Source organism: Myotis nattereri (genome assembly GCF_964212035.1).
Source record: "Myotis nattereri genome assembly, chromosome: 3".
NCBI lineage: Eukaryota > Metazoa > Chordata > Mammalia > Chiroptera > Vespertilionidae > Myotis > Myotis nattereri.
Genome location: NC_138077.1, coordinates 45,203,636 through 45,221,097, shown reverse-complemented (window position 1 = coordinate 45,221,097; position 17,462 = coordinate 45,203,636). Strand labels below are relative to the sequence as shown.

General features: G+C 39.0%; 1 protein-coding gene and 1 pseudogene across 2 annotated transcripts in view; both read right to left on the bottom strand.

Moving 5' to 3' along the window:
• The window catches only part of LOC308515343 (histidine-rich glycoprotein-like), a 285,767-nt pseudogene that overhangs the window by 51,303 nt on the left and 217,002 nt on the right, over positions 1-17,462 (bottom strand). The window lies entirely within an intron of this gene.
• Positions 1-17,462, bottom strand: part of LOC308516865 (kininogen-1-like) — a gene marked incomplete at its 5' end in the record, with an annotated part of 53,423 nt that overhangs the window by 678 nt on the left and 35,283 nt on the right. The window contains 4 exons of the mRNA XM_081087976.1: positions 1,158-1,244; positions 1,359-1,466; positions 8,323-8,495; positions 9,365-9,449. Coding sequence (XP_080944102.1) covers positions 1,158-1,244; positions 1,359-1,466; positions 8,323-8,495; positions 9,365-9,449 — 453 coding nt within the window. The remainder of the gene's footprint in view (positions 1-1,157; positions 1,245-1,358; positions 1,467-8,322; positions 8,496-9,364; positions 9,450-17,462) is intronic.

Genomic DNA, 17,462 nt, shown 5'->3' with positions numbered 1-17,462 from the left:
GGCTATTTCTTAATAATACACCTCTAAACTAGAGGTTTTCCTTCATCTGGAAAAATTGGGAGGTTGAACTACATAATACCATGGCACATTATTTATTAATTGATACTAATTCTATTAGCACAATTGCAGTTTTCATACCAAAAGACCATAAATGGCTTTAGGGACTGAATATATATGCAGCATATGCCCATAATTACTTTGTTGGGCTGAAACATATTAGGTCATGTTCACAAGCTTGAAACACAGCCTTTATATAATGTCTGTGTTAGACCACATATATACCTATACAGGGCACCTGCCTCAGAGAGTTGTCAAGAGAAAAATATGTGTGAAGTCCTCAGTACAGTGCCTGGGACAGAGGAAGCACGTGATCATGTTATTATCCATTCCAGGATCTCAGCATCTTTGCAATTGTTAGTGTCTCATCCTTGGCAATGGGAAAAGTCTTACTTACCTCCTAAGGTTCTCTTGAGAATTGGAAAAGATGATACAAACTGATGCTTCTCACACTTGAATGTGGGTATGAAACCCTGGGGACCATGTTAAAATGCAGATTTGGATTCAGTCAATGTGGAGTGTAGTCTGAGGTCTGTATTGCTCCCAAGTCCCTTGGATGGAGGCAGATGCCAGTGAAGCATCTCAGGCACATCTTAAAGCTGCAGAGCTAGTATTGGCTCTGCAAGGCAGGGCCTGCCCTTCATTAAGAGAGAGCCTCCCAGCCCTAACCATTTTGGCTCAGTGGATAGAGTGTCAGCCTGCAGACTGAATGGTCCCAGGTTCGATTCCGATCAAGGGCATGTACCTTGGTTGCAGGCACATCCCCAGTGGGGGGTGTGCATGAGGCAGCTGATTGATGTTTCTCTCTCATTGATATTTCTAACTCTTTATTCCTCTCCCTTCCTCTCTGTAAAAAATCAATAAAATATATATATTTTTTTTTTTAAAAAAAGAGAGAGCCTCCTGAAGAATGGGACGCTGAGGATGGGTGAGAAGTGATTAGGGGACTGACTGTTGTTTTCCTTTCTAGACATAAAAAAGAGAGGTCAGCACAGACATGTGAGAGTTCTCTCCATTCTAAAGATATAGTCCCCCAATTCATTTAAATAGTGGTTCATTTCAAATCCCAAATAGTACTTTGCAGAATGAGCAAATCATACCTTTCCTAGTGATAGACATTTGACAGTAGATTCAATTATATTCTCCCAAGATCTCTCATAAACATCAGCAGTGCATCTTAGCATTTCCTGTCCGTAAACAAAGGCCAAAAGAGAGAACAGTGTTATTCATGAAAACTTAAACAAGTATAAAATATCAAGTAGATTTCCAGGGAATAAGTAGAGAGTTGCATGACTACTCACTCCAACTTTATTGATCTCACAACTTTCAGTCAACTCTTTATTACTTTCCTTGGAACATGTGGTTTCCCTGGCCGTGAAGTCAATAAAATATCTTGATCCAGCCACCACCTAGAAAATTAATTAGCACAAAGTAGAACCTTTTTAAAATATTATATAATGAATGATATATTTTTCCCTAAGGGATCTTAGGGGAGAATATCAAAGTTCTAATTATACACTGATCAAATGAGAGGTATACTAATAAAAGTACAAATGTTTGACAACTAAACTTTTAGTTTTATGCATGTGTAAAATATTTGGCTGCGGTTTGGTCTACAATTTTTATATTTATACTTTTCTGGGTTTCATTATTCAACAACATTCAAGTGCTCAAGTTGTAATAGAATCTAAGAAGAGTAGGAAGAAAAACTTAAACATTTTCTTACAGTATGGTTTATTGTCTTTCCAAGTCTTGAATCAGAGAAATACCGAATTAGTGTCACTACAGAAATTGTGGGTTAAATTATATAATTAGAACAATTCTTTGGATTTTGTAGTTTGCCTCTCTTAATTGTTTTATATTAAGAAACCATTTTAATCTCTATCAATAGTTTTTTATATGAATTTTTAGAGAGAGTGGAAGGAAGAGGGAGAGAGAGAAACACCCATCAGTTGCCTCCTGCATGCCCCATACTTGGGATTAAGCCCACAACCTGGGCATGTGCCCTTACTAGGAATTGAATCCACAACCTTTTCGTGCTTAGTAGGATGTTCAACCAACGGAGCCACACTCGCCAGTACTTTAGCAGCAGTTTTAATCTTTATTCAATGCTGGATCCACAATGAATATTTTGTGGCCCAATTTATTTATTTATTTTTTATATGAAAGAGGCACACCTTATTTATTTAAAAAATTAAACTCATGCTTTTTAAAATGTACTCCCTTCAATAAAATTGCACATATGGCTTTTTAAAAGTCATTTCAAAAGGCCATATCTTATATCTCTTACACTTAAAAAATATACTTGGTAAAAATGACTTTAAATTGTATGTTAAAAAGTTAGTTGACATGGCCCAATTTGTAGTTCAAGTTATTCAGTACTTAATTCTAGGATCTAAATGTGTGTGTGTGTGTGTAAAAGAACACACGAATATATCAGTTGACCTGGAGAGATGACTATTATTTTTAAAAATGAAGTTCCATCCCTGGTTGGTGTGGTTCAGTTCACTGAATATAATCCCAGGCACCAAAGGGTCCTGAGTTTGATTCTCAGTCAGGGCACATTCCAGAGTTGCAGGTTTAATCCCCAGGTGGGGGGTGGGGGGGCGGGCGGGAGGCATGCAGGAGACAGCGGATTGATGGTTCTCTCTCTCTAAAATTAATAAAAGCATATTAAAAAATAAAATAAATGAAATCACAGGGTAATAGTAGAATGTCGTTTGAAAAAGCAAAACACAGCTGTCTTCCCTTTCTCTCTGTTTTTTAAAAGCATGGAAAACTTGTGGCGGGAGGAAGAGAGCAGGAGAACAGAGTCATAGGAAGAGCTAAGCTCCCCTCTACTTTTTCTGGCATTGTTCTGCTGGGTAAACATGGTTACATCTTTAAGAAAAATTTGATACTTAACTTTTAAGACTCCAGGTATAGGTGTAAATGGGGAGGAAGGTTCTAAGAGGGGTTTAGGGTCTATATTTTGGTGATCATGAGTTTTCTTGCTCAGTTTAGAATATATCTTAATCCAATTTTCTGTAACAATAATGTTGATCACAGTAATGTTGCCTAAGAAACTGGACAATATGTGACACAAACCACAACTGATGTCTCAACTCTATTCAAGATCAAGAAGAAGGAATTAAATAGATGTAAATCCTCCATTTGAGGGCCTCAGGATGGCATCTATGTTGCTGTTATTATCAGGTGTCATTCTTATCAAAAGTCTTCCCTGCTCAAACCCATCCTGCTCAACCTTTGTTTTCAAAGTAGAGAGAACCACATAGCAAAATAAATTCCAAATGTGCTAACAATTTAAATTAAAAAAATAAACTCAAAAGATATAAATATGTATCCATCAGTCTCAAGATGTAGAAGGCCTTTCCTAGGTGAAAAGTAGAGGAAGAAAACCTAAATGGAGAAAAAAATGTCTAGATTTGTTCAGACCAAAAGGACAACTGATTCTCAAAATTCACAGCAAGCAAAGTAAAAAAATAAAAGCTGGGATAAACATGGTATAAGATTAATATTCTTATGCATGTAAAGCCCAACACGAAAAAATGAACAAAAGACTTGAACAAGTATTTCAGAAAAGAAGTTATGACTATCTTCATTAATAAACAAAAATAAAAAACAACAACAATGCAACAGCATTTTAATCTTCCACATGTTGGCAAAGATAAAAAACAGAGGTGATACCTGCTATTGGCCACGTGTGGGAAGCACACAGCCTCAGTCACTGTTGGTAGGAATAGAACTCAAAGCAAGATGATCAAGGTCCTATGGCCAGGTGGTCTGAATGTAAATTGGCATAATTGCAAATAGTTTGGCAATTTGGCAATTTGCATCGGAAGTCTTAGACATATACATATGCCTTGACATTTCTAGTACTTTGTTAAAGGAAAACTTCCTGAATGTGCACACACAGATCCTTGAAGTATATTCATCTGAGCAAAGACAGGGAGGGATATGGACAGCAATGGGGACAGTGGCGGCAGAGGCAGGGAAAAATAAACGGCCTGTGACAAAAATCACATCATTCACATGTGCAAACGGGGAATTTAAGAAACATTTGGCACCTGAAACCAGCTTGAAATGGACATACATCCAAATAGGACTAAATATGCAGAGCCAAGGCAAGACCAAATCTGTAAATTAAATCTTTGGCAAAAATTGGTCATTTGGCAAATTCATCACATGGTAAATGGATTTCTAGTAACTCGGCTGCTTCTTGTAGGGCTTCCTTGAATAATCATGTCAGAACAGCCAAATTGTTCTCTTTAAATGTAAAAACCAGTAAAGATTCATCTTTTGTAAGTAAGTTTGAGATTCTCACCATATTTCAAATTGACTTGGCAAGTGAAGGAATGTCAGTTCCCTTCAAGTAACAACATTGCCTATTGTTGTTCCTCTAGCATCCTCAGCATAAACAAAACATACCACGCTAGAATATTGATTCATTAATTTACAGTGGACTATAAGTACTATGAAGACTAGATAGTCATGTATAAAATGAGTGGTTCTCTCCTGAAAGCAAACCTCTGATATGCAATATATGGTGGAGTAGCTGATATTCCTGCATCAAAAATAAGGGAGATTCACAAGAAAGCAGAAATATGAATTGAGAAGAAAAGCTGACAAACGCAAGAATAGCATTGGGGTGTGTGGGTGGGTAAGAGGTCAACCAAAGGATTTGTATGCATGCCTATAAGCATAACCCATGGACGCAGACACTAGGGAGGTGAGGGCATATGTTGGGGGTGGTAAGGGTAGGGGAGAGGTCAATGGAGAAAAAAGGAGACATATGAAATACTTTAAAAGTGAATAATTAAAAAAGGATATATGCACCCCTATGTTCAAAGCAGCACAATTTATAAAAGGTAAGATTTAGAAACAGCCTACGTGTCCATCAGCAGATGAGTGGCTTAAAAAATGGTGGTACAGCTACCCAATGGAATACAATGCTGCTGTAAAAAAGAAGGAACTCTTAACATTTGCAACAGTATGGATGGACCCAGAGAGCATTATGCTAAGCAAAAGAAGCCCGTTGGAGAAAGATAAATATCACATGATCTCACTCATTGGTATAATATAATGAACAACATAAACTAATGAACAAAAATAGATTCAGAGACATAGACGCATCGAAAAGACCATTTAACCTCAGAGGGAAAGCAGGGGCCTGGAGGGTAAGAGATCGATCAAAGGACCTGTATGCTTGCATCTAAGCATAACCAATGGACAAAGACCGTAGGGGGTGAGGGAATGTGCTGGCGGTTGGAACGGCCTGGGAGAGGTTAATGGGGGAAAAAGGAGTCATATGCAATACTTTAGACAATAAAGAATTCAAATTAAACAATAGAATTGCATGGATTGGTGAACCATGTGAGTACACCACTAACATGGGTCATGTGCCTGTGAAATGAGGGAGTAAAGGTTGTGGTGTCAGGGGCAGGAATAAGTGCCTGAGTAAGAGGAGAGCCAAGTGTCAGTTTTGACTTATTTTAATACCATTTGGTTAGGTTTCCCCTGCAGTAGTGAAACTAATACAGGAAATTGGAAGATGAAAGTAAACAGCCCACTGTGCCATCACCTAAACCACCACTGTGAATAGTTGGAGGCATTTGTTTCCTTTTAGTATTGTTTTCTGTGCTTGTTATAACACACCCAACAACAGAATGTATAGTCAATTTTATGGTCTCTTTTTTTCCCACTGCATATTTTTTTTTAAAATATATTTTATTGATTTTTTACAGAGAGGAAGGGAGAGAGATAGAGAGAGTTAGAAACATCGATGAGAGAGAAACATCGATCAGCTGCCTCCTGCACATCTCCTATTGGGGATGTGCCTGCAACCCAGGTACATGCCCTTGACCGGAATCGAACCTGTGACCTTTCAGTCCACAGGCCGACGCTCTATCCACTGAGCCAAACCGGTATCGGCCCCACTGCATATTTTAACACAAGGCATTTGCTACATCAAAAACTCCTCACAAAGATGCTTTAAAATTGCTCCTTGATACTCCATTTTAAGGATATGCCAGACAGTATTTGATCATTTCTATATTATTGATCGTTTTGACAGTTTACCATGTTGTCTTTTATAGTTAAAGCTGCAATGAGTATCATTGTTTATAAGACTCTATTTTAAATGTCTAGAAATTCAATTACTGAGTCAAAAGTATGAATTGATATATTTGAAGTACCCCTCCTCCCATCAGATTATGTTGGTTTGCTGAAACAGTTTGGCTCTATTTTGTTCACATTTAGGGAGGCCGGTTTTGAGGTTTATAATAGGAATCTGTCCATGAGTAGATTACTCAGATGCTATTAGAGTTGGAAGAAATTTGGGCTCTTCTCACCCAGCTCCTCCTTTTACAGATGAGGCCATAAGACTGAGTGAGTGTGAATGACAGCCCGGGGTTACCCAGGACTTGAGGGCTGAGGCTCTGGTAGAACTGGGTCTTCTGACCCCCAGACTAGGATGTTCCTTATCTTTTGACAGGGCATGGAAGGAAAGATGAAGCCATAGCAGTGGTTCTCAACCTTCCTTTGACTTATTTTAATACCATTTGGTTAGGTTTCCCCTGCAGTAGTGAAACTAATACAGGAAATCAGAAGATGAAAGTAAGCAGCCATTGTGCCCTCACCTAAACCACCACTGTGAATAGTTGGAGGCATTTGTCTCCTTTTAGTATTGTTTTCTGTGCTTGTTATAACACACCCGACTACAGAATGTATAGTCAACTTTATGGTCTCTTTTTTCCCCACTGCATATTTTAACACAAGGCATTTGCTACATCAAAAACTCCTCACAAAGATGCTTTAAAATTGCTCCTTGATACTCTATTTTAAGGATATGCCAGTATATAGTATTTAATCATTTCTATATTATTGATCGTTTTGACAGTTTACCATGTTGTCTTTTATAGTTAAAGCTGCAATGAGTATCATTGTCTATAAGACTCTATTTTAAATTTCTAGAAATTCAATTACTGAGCCAAAAGTATGAATTGTTATAATTGAAGTACCCCTCCCCCCATCAGATTATGTTGGTTTGCTGAAACAGTTTGGTTCTATTTTGTTCACATTTAGGGAGGCCGGTTTTGAGGTTTATAATAGAAATTTGTCCATGAGTAGATTACTCATATGCTGTTAGAGTTGGAAAAAATTTGGGCTCTTCTCACCCAGCTCCTCATTTTACAGATGGGGCCACTAGACTGAGTGAGTGTGAATGACAGCCCGGGGTAGAGGGCTGAGGCTCTGGTAGAACTGGATCTTCTGACCCCCAGACTAGGATGTTTCTTATCTTTTGACAGGGCATAGAAGAAAAGATGAAGCCATAGCAGTGGTTCTCTACCTTCTTAATGCCGCGACCCTTTAATACAGTTCCTCATGTTGTGGTGACCTCCAACCATAAGATTTTTTTTGTTGCTACTTCATAACTGTAATTTTGCTACTGTTATGAATCGTAATGTAAATATCTGATATGCAGGATGTATTTTCATTGTTACAAATTGAACATAATTAAAGCATAGTGATTAAACACAAAAACAATATGTAATTATGTATGTGTTTTCCGATGGTATTAGGCTATCCTGTGAAAGGGTCGTTCGGCCCCCGAAGGGTCGCGACCCACAGATTGGCGACCCACAGGTTGAGAACCACTGTCCTAGAGGGTACATTTGTGGGCTGGAAGGACACGTAGGCAGGGGGTAAGTGACATGGAGGTGAGAGTGTGAAGAGAGTCTGGGTGATGATAGTCTGACCTGTGGCTGATCCCAAGGCACTAAGTGATGCTACAACAAGGAACAACTCTAGAGAGGCAGAGAATAAGAGTAGCTTTTCCTTGCCCTGCATTTTATTAATTATATAATAGTTGCTAGACTTTATGTAACACTTTAAATTTTGAGAAGATAATGTATTGACATATATCTCTTTTTGTGTTCCATTTATTTATACATTCACTGGTTGCTTCTTGCATGTGCCTGACCAGGGATTGAACCTGCAACCTTGGCACGTAGGGATAATGTTCTAACCAACTGAGTTACCTGGCCAAGGCTTATTTGAGTCTCACCCAGTCCTTTGCAGACAGAAAATGGAATGTTCTAAATGACTTGTCCAAGATCACATAGCAAGCATGTAGTGAGGTTGAGACTTGACATTCAATTCCTTTTACCAGGTATACTATTTCCCAACCAAGATCAGTGGCACTATTAATAAGCAGTTTGCACATAGACTATAATATCACTATCTTTGTAAGCTTAATTTACATACCTGTGATGTTGCTCTGTGCACAATGTCAATCTTGAAATAGAAAGTTGAATTATTCTCTGCATTAAGCTTTGTAATGGAATGAGTCAGAGCATCCTTCAGATCTTTGTGGTCAACAGGTATCTCTGAGGGGCAGCCACGGCAACTTCTGCGAGATGGTGATAGAAAATCCTCCTCTGCAAAATGAATCAGGTTTTAAGTCAGTGTGTGTACTGAAGGAGCTGTCTAGCCAGGACTTCTCCTGCACATTGTCCAGCACTCATTTATACGGGGCCATGTGCAGCCTAAGGCCAGTAGTGAGTGGGTAGAGGTTGTCTGTGTGACCTTCACCTTACTGCCTGCCCTCTTTTCCTCTCCTCAGAGTCAAGGGCATTTAGGGAAACCTTCTAACAGAAGGTGTTAGTTAGTTCAACTTCAATATCAATGTGCTGCACTGTTCCTAACTTTTTTGCGTTTTTGAAAGAAAGTGAAAAATAGCAACGCTTAATTTAAAGGAATGATTCTCTAGTGGGAACATTTTAAGTCCTCTGATTCTGGTGAGCAGAGAGCTTCAATGATGCTTCTCACTGTGGAATGTATGCAAATATCTTCCAAGTAAGTGAAAAGCAAACTCTTGGTATAGGAAACACTGGCATGACCATAAACTTGCATATCTCACTTTCCCCCCATTGTAACATGCAGGAGAAAAAAAGTGTATAATTGAAAGAACTTATCCTGGGTAATTAAATGGGAGATACAGCTTTCCCAATTTATAACACCTGAGGTAGTGACATCTTATAGGCAAGGAAGACCAGCTGACATTGCATATGGAGATCAGCTTTGCCCAAAGAACATAAACCTTTCCTTCTGTCAACATAATCCCTCTGGCCACTTGCAGAGCAGTCCCAACTGCATCAGCTACACCACAGCAGTGCAGAAATGGGGTACAGCTGTAAGTGTTGTTGATTGTATCATGGGACCTAAAGTACAATTTCTATTCAAAGGCATAGCCAGGTGTCTGGGATCAACATGTACTACTAGAGCACAAACATGTATTATCGCATACCTGGTAAAATCTGACACTTCTGTGAGAAGGAAGCAATTCTTAGCTGAGGATCCACATATGCAAGATCTGTACATTCACCAGTATCCTAGTTTTTCAAAAGTAAATAAGTTAAAAATGTTTTTAAGAACTTTTAAAGTAAACAACTAGTAACATTAAATATAGGATGTTGATTTTACATAGAAAACAAAACAAACCTAACCTCATTGCAAAAGAGAGAATAAGAAACAGTTAGGTATTAACATCAACAACAAAAAATGTATTTACACAAACATATGAAATAAGATGACAAGAATACCTAGCATAGAAATAATAATCATATAGACCAGCCAGCATGGCTCAGTGGTTGAGCATCAACCTATGAACCAGGAGGTCATGGTTTGATTCCTGGTCAGGGCATATGGCCAGATTGCAGGCTTGATCCCTAGTGTGGGGTGTGCAGGAGGCAGCTGATCAATGGTTCTCTCACTCATCAATGTTTCTATCTCTCTTGCTCTTTTCCTTCCTCCTTGAAGTCAATAAATTATATTTAAGAAATAATGTATTTGAATGGGTAAAATTTCTTTTAGAAAAACAAAGAATTCAGGACCAGCCCGTGTAGTTCAGTGGTTGAGTGTCCACCCAGGAACCAAGAGGTCATGTTTAGGTTCCTGGTCAGGGCACATGCCTGGGTTGTGGACTGAATCCCCAGAGTGGGATGTGCAGAATGCAGCTGATCAATGATATTCCCTTGTCATTGATATTTCTATCTCTCTATCACTCTCCCATCTTTTCTTTTTAAAAATCAATAAAAACATTTTTAAAAACAGAAAGGCAAAGACTTCTGTATTAAGTTAAAAACAAAATTAATATATTACATTTTCAAGAATAATTTCTTGTAATATAAAAGATAAATGTAGGATACACATAATGAATGATCAAAACTATATGAAGCAAATATAAGCAGAAAAAGGATCTTGAGTATTATTAATGTTGGACAAAGTAAACTTCAAGGTAACAAAAAACTCAAGATGGTAGTAAAGAAGATAATTTTTTTTTATAAAGATATAGTCCAGAAGCATGGAGTTAAAATACATAAAGCAGAAGTTAGATATATATGTGTAGAAATAGATTAAAATAATGGTGGTGGAGAAATTTTATGTACAACTATAAATTTAAGATAGACCAAATGGATAAAATAATAAATAAAATAATAAAAATATATTTAGGTGGTATTTTCATTTGATCCATATGACTTAAATGGTATTTTTATAAGTATGATATAGATATTTTTAATTGCTTTCACATTAGGTTACAAGAAAGGCTCAATAAACTTCCAAATTGAATCAATACAGGTCATGTGCTTTGACTTCAGCATCAAAAGAAAAAAATTCCTAAAAATATATTTAAACAAATAAACAAGAAACTACTTCCTTTTCTTACCTCCAAACAACATAGATGTTTTATAGATGAATAATTTTTAAAATTAAAGAAACATTTGGTTCCTTATATGTAAACTGTTTCTTAACATAGAATATAGTGGCAAACTACCCAAGTCAAAAAAATAGTGGCTAACCACCTAACTAAAAAATAGAAGGCTGCAGGGAAAGCGGAGGAGCAAAAATGACATGGACTGATTCCATAAATAAGCCAAGAAATGAGTCTGTAGGTGCTCAGCAGAGCTTTTGAGATCAAGACAGTGTGGCCATCACTCATTCACAGGGTCACCAGGACTCAGAGCTGACTCAACTGCATGTAACACATACTCAATTCATTCCAGGAAACTTCTAGAGGCCCAGGGCATGTAAATTCGTGCACTCAGAGGGGTCCCTCAGCCCAGCTTGCGTCCTCTAGCAGTTTGGAACCCCTCAGTGGATGTCCACCTGCTGGCTTAGGAACCTAGGAAGTGGGCCTAAACTAGCAGTCAGACATCCTTCTGGCAGCTCAGGAGCCCTTGGGGCAGCGATTCTCAACCTCTGGGTCATGACCCCTTTGGGGGTCTAATGACCCTTTCAAAGGGGTCACCTAAGACCATTCTGCATATCAGATATTTACATTACGATTCATAACAGTAGCAACATTACAGTTATGAAGTAGCAATGAAAATAATTTTATGGTTGGGTCACAACATGAGAAACTATATTTAAGGGGCCAGAAGGTTGAGAACCACTGCCTTGGGGGATGTCTGACTAATGGCTTCGGCCTGCTCCCCAGTGAGAGCAGGCCTTAGCCGTTAGTTGAACATCCTTAGCACTGCTGCAGAAGCGGGAAAGGCTCCCACCACTGCAGCTACCCTATAGCTGGCTTCTGGATGAGCGGAGCACCCCCTGTGGAAATGCACTGACCACAAGGGGGCAGCTCCTGTGTTGACCGTCTGCCCCTTGGTGGACAGTGTGCACCATAGCGACTGGTCGTATTGCTGTTAGGATCAATTTGCATATTGCCCTTTTATTATGTAGGATAATCTGGATACTAAAACCTGAAAAAATAGAATGCACACACAACCACTCCTAGAAAACTATCAAACCACTTTCACTTATAAAGAGGTAGACTTCTTGAACTAAAAATAAAATCCAAATGCATATTTAAAGAATGACTAACTCTAAGCAAATAGAGTTTATGAATCTAAGTTTACTATTAGGAAACTTGTCAAAACAAAATAGCAGATTAAATTAGAAATACATAACATGATATTTCAATACATATTTAAAGCATTTGCTAAATTTGAACACAAATTTCTTTTTTTTCTTAAATTAAAAAAAATGTTGGGGTGACATTAGTTAATTATATAGGTTTCAAGTGTACAATTCTATAATACATCATCTGTATATTGTATTGAGTGTTTACTACCCAAAGTCAAGTCTCCTTCTGTCATCACTTATCCTCCCCCTTTATCTTCTTCTACTTTCCCCCACTCCCTTTCTCTCTGGTAATCTGTGTCTGTGAGTTCTTGGGTTTTGTTTTGTTTTGTTTTGTTTTGTTTAATTCTTTCATCTTTCTCACCTAACCCCATGCTAGTCTCCCCTCTGACAGCTGTCATCTGCTCTCTGTATCTATGAGTCTGTTAACACAAATTTCATATTTAAAAACAAAAAAACTTCTTTAAAAGCAGGAATGTAAGGATGCTTCTTTAATATGACAAGAATGCCTACCTGGAACCCATAGCAAATATTATAAATAACAAAATTGTAGAGGCTTTCCTAATAAAATCAGGAATGAAACAAAGATGTGTGGAATATCTCTGGAAATTTGATCAATTCATTGAGACATAGAATAAAACATAAGCATTGGGCCGAAACCGGTTTGGTTCAGTGGATAGAGCGTCGGCCTGCAGACTCGGGGGGTCCCAGGTTCAATTCCAGTCAAGGGCATGTACCAGGGTTGCAGGCACATCCCCAGTAGGAGATGTGCAGGAGGCAGCTGATCGATGTTTCTCTCTCATCAATGTTTCTAACTCTCTATCTCTCTCCCTTCCTCTCTGTAAAAAATCAATAAAATATATATTCAAAAAAAAACATAAGCATTGGAAATGAGGAGATAAAACAATATCTTATTTTACACCTAGAACAATCAAAAGAATGAGTGCAAAGCTGTTAGAGTTAATCAGAGCTCACTCGCTAAATATAAGGTAAATATGTCTAAATTGATACATTTATATAAAATAACATTAAAAAGAATAAAATAAAATGAAAAACAAAATGTAATTTTTTCAGAGCAATAAACAAAAGTAAACAAACAAAAAATAACCCCTACAACACCTAGAAATAATTTTTGTGAGCAAAGTTCTGGATATATAAATAAAATCAAACAACTTTTAGAAGTTTAAAGTAAAACTTGACTAAGTATAGATGTATGCCAAGTTCTTGACTGAAAAGACAAAATATATACACACATCAATTCTTCTCAAATTAATTTAAAAACATTTTTATTGATTTCAGGGAGGAAAGGAGAGGGAGAAAGATAGAAACACCAATGATGAGAGAGACTCGCGGGGTCCAGCGGAGGTGGGTTGTGGCAGAAGAGGGCCGTTGGGGAGATCAGGCTAGCAGGGGAAGGCAGTTAGGGGCGATCAGGCCAGTAGGGGAGGGCAGTTGGGGGCAGGCCTAAACCGCAAGTCAGACATGCCCCAAGGGGTCCCTGATTAGAGAGGGTGCAGGCCAGGCTGAGGCCCACCCCCCCCCCCCCCCAAGCAAAAATATCATTCACTGCGCCTCTAGTATGATATGTAATCTATCTTTTTTACATATCGTATATCATGACCATAATTTTTATTAAATATTTATTGTTCAGATTATTACATTTGTTCCTCATTCCCCCCCCCACAACTCCCCTCCACCCAGTTCCCACCCCACCCTCCTCCCTCACTCCCCACCCACTGTCCTCATCCATAGGTGTACGATTTTTGTCTAGTCTCTTCCCTCATCCCCCACACCACTTTCCCCCCAAAGAATAGTCAGTCCATTCCCTTTCTATGTCCCTGATTCTATTATAATCACCAGTTCATTCTGTTCATCAGATTATTTATTCACTTGATTTTTAGATTCACTTGCTGATAGATGTGTATTTGTTGTTCATAATTTGTATCTTTACCTTTTTCTTCTTCTTCCTCTTCTTAAAGGATACCTTTCAGCATTTCATATAATACTGGTTTGGTGGTGATGAACTCCTTTAGCTTTTCCTTATCTGTGAAGCTCTTTATCTGACCTTCAATTCTGAATGATAGCTTTGCTGGATAAAGTAATCTTGGTTGTAGGTTCTTGGTATTCATCACTTTGAATATTTCTTGCTGCTCCCTTCTGGCCTGCATAGTTTCTGTTGAGAAATCAGCTGACAGTCGTATGGGTACTCCCTTGTAGGTAACTGACTGTCTTTCTCTTGCTGCTTTTAAGAGTCTCTCTTTGTCTTTTGCTCTTGGCATTTTAATTATTATGTGTCTTGGTGTGGTCCTCTTTGAATTCCTTTTGTTTGGGGTTCTCTGCGCTTCCCGGACTTGTAAGTCTGTTTCTTTCACCAGGTAGGGGAAGTTTTCTGTCATTATTTCTTCAAATAGGTTTTCAATATTTTGCTCTCTCTCTTCTTCTGGCACCCCTATACTTTGGATGTTGGTACACTTGAAGCTGTCCCAGAGGCTCCTTACACTATCTTCGTATTTTTGGATTCTTTTTTCATTTTGTTTTTCCAGTTGGGTGTTTTTTGCTTCTTCGTATTTCAAATCTTTGACTTGATTCTTGTGATCCTCTGGTCTGCTGTTGGGAGTTTGTATAATGTTCTTTATTTCAGTCAGTGTATGCTTAATTTCTAGTTGGTCCTTTATCACAACATCGAGGGTCTCACTAGTTTTCTTGAGGGTCTCATTAAGTTTATCGGCAGTTTCTAGAAAATTCTTGAAAAACCTTAAAAGTGTGGTTTTGAACTCTATATCCAATAGTTTGCTTTCCTCCATTTCTGTCATTTGTGTCCTGTTTCTTTGTCTCTGCATTTTTTATGCTTCCCTGTGTCGATAGAGTGGCTTTCTGTGCTAAGTGTCCTATAGGGCCCAGTGGCTCAGCCTCCCCAATTACCTGAGGTAGACACTCTTGGTGCACCCCCTTGTGGGCTTTGTGCACAGTCTTGTTGTAGTTAAGCCTTGATTGTTGTAGGTAACACTGGGAGGATTTGACCTCCAGTTCAATTGGCTGTGAGAATCAGCTGTGTCTATGGTGGGAGAACTTCTGTGCTGAAGACACCCTTATGGGGCAAGACTTGCTTCAGTGGGGCTTTGGTGCTCACTGAGTCTGCCCCCTGAGTGTGTCCCTTATGGATCTGAAAAGTTGTAATTGGATGGTCCCACTCTGACCACTGGGTACACTGGCTCTTGGATCTAAGGAGATGCTAATCTAGCCTCTGCCTGAGGCTACCCAGCAGAAGCCAGCTGTAAAGCAATTCAAGTTTCCCTGGGGCCTTGGGGCAGCTGCAGTTTGTTAAGTAATTTTCAGATTACAAAGGGCCAGGCCTTTCTTTCTTTCTTTTTTTTTAAAAATATATTTTATTATTTTTTTACAGAGAGAAAGGGAGAGAGATAGCGAGCTAGAAACATTGAGAGAGAGAGACATTGACTAGCTGCCTCCTGCACACCTCCCACTGAGGATGTGCCCGCAACCAAGGTACATGCCCTTGACAGGAATCGAACCTGGGACCCTTCAGTCCGCAGGCAGACGCTCTATCCACTGAGCCAAACCAGTTATGGCAGGGCCTTTCATATGCAAAAGCCTCCGTGCACGGCTTGGGCAGGGCGGGGTCCCAGGGGATCAACAGGGTGGGTGGAGCAAGCAGTATGGCTGCTCTCAGTCCTGTCCTCAGAGGCGCGGGCAATCGCTGAGTGTGCCTCGAAAAGAATCCTGCCCTCGAGTTCCCACCAATGCCAGACAGTCCCAATTCTCCCGTATGAGTCTGGGTCCCCAGAGACACGCCCGGAACTGGAGCTCAGAGCCTGAGACCCCCTCCCGATTGAAAAAGACAATCGTGTCCTCAGCCGCCAGCCCTCTCCACATGCACCTCTGCACCTTTGTATTTTACTTCTGCACCGCACCTCCTCTGAGTCTCAGTATGCTTTTGTCTTTTCTTCTAGTTGTAGAATTTCCACTCAGCCAGCCTTCCTGTGATTCTGGATGATATCCGTTCCGTCTTTTAGTTGTATTTTTGAAGTGGTTGTGCAAGGCAGCATTCTCTGGTGTTTACCTATGCTGCCATCTTGGTTTTTCTATTTCCAGTAGTTTTCATCACCCTAAACCAGCCAACTACGGCCCGCAGGCCGGATCCAGCCCATTTGAAATGAATAAAACTAAAAAAAAAAAAAAAAGACTGTACCCTTTTATGTAATGATGTTTACTTTGAATTTATATTAGTTGACACAAACACTCCATCCATGCTTTTGTTCCGGCCCTCCGGTCCAGTTTAAGAACCCATTGTAGCCTTCGAGTCAAAAAGTTTGCCCACCCCTGCAAACCAATGGTCAGTAAACTGTGGCCCCTTGAGTGTGGCTCTTCCACAATATACCAAGTGCGGGAATGCACATACAGTGGGATTGAAACTTTGTGACCACAATGAAGGGGCCCAAGAGCCACATATGGCTCACGAGCCGCAGTTTGCCGACCACTGCCCTAAACACAAATTTTGTACCCATTAAGGAATAAATCCCCATTTCCCCTCCCTCTAGCCCTTAGTAAACTCAAATGTACTTTTGTACAAATGTTTCAATTTTTCCTCGTCCTCCCCAATACTAGTTATTTTCTAATTTTTAAAAAATTATAGCCATCTTTTAGGTGTGAAATGGCATCTCATTGTGGTTTATTTTACACCCTCCTCCCTAGGTAGCTAATTATATTGAGCATCTTTTCATGTGTTTAATGACTGTTTGCATATCTTCTTTAGAGAAATGTTTATTTTAAAGTCCTTTGCCCATTTGAAAATTAGGTTGATTGTCTTTTTGTTGTTGCATTATAGGAGTTATTTACATACTGCATATTTAATTCTTATCAGATATATGATGCAAATAATCTCCCATTTTCTGGGTTGTCTTTTCACTCTCTTAATAATATCCTTTTAACTTTTCTTCCAATTATGTAATAAATACATGCTTGATTAGAAACAGTGGCAAGTACTAAAGAGTACCAAAAAGTATAAAGAATAAAAAAAAAATCAGCCATGGTTTCAACTGAAAGTCAATTATGTTTTATATATTTGCATATTTTTTTATCACTTAATTTTTTTTATGAGTTTACTTGAGGCAAACTAACAACATTTGACAGGGAGCAAGATCTCAAATGTTCCCCTCCATGACTATTTTGTTGTTAATCCTCACCTGAAGATATTTTTCCATTGACTTTAGAGAGAGTGGCAGAGAAAGGGAAAGACAGAGAGAAACATCAGTGTGAGAGAAACACATCATGGGTAGAGTGTTGGCCTGTGGACTGAAAGGTCGCAGGTTCAATTCTGGTCAAGGGCATGTACCTTTGTTGCAGGCACATCCCCAGTAGGAGGTGTGCAGGAAGCAGCTGATTGATGTTTCTCTCTAATCAATGTTTCTAACTCTCTATCTGTCTCCCTTCCTCTCCATAAAAAAATCAATAAAATATATTTTTAA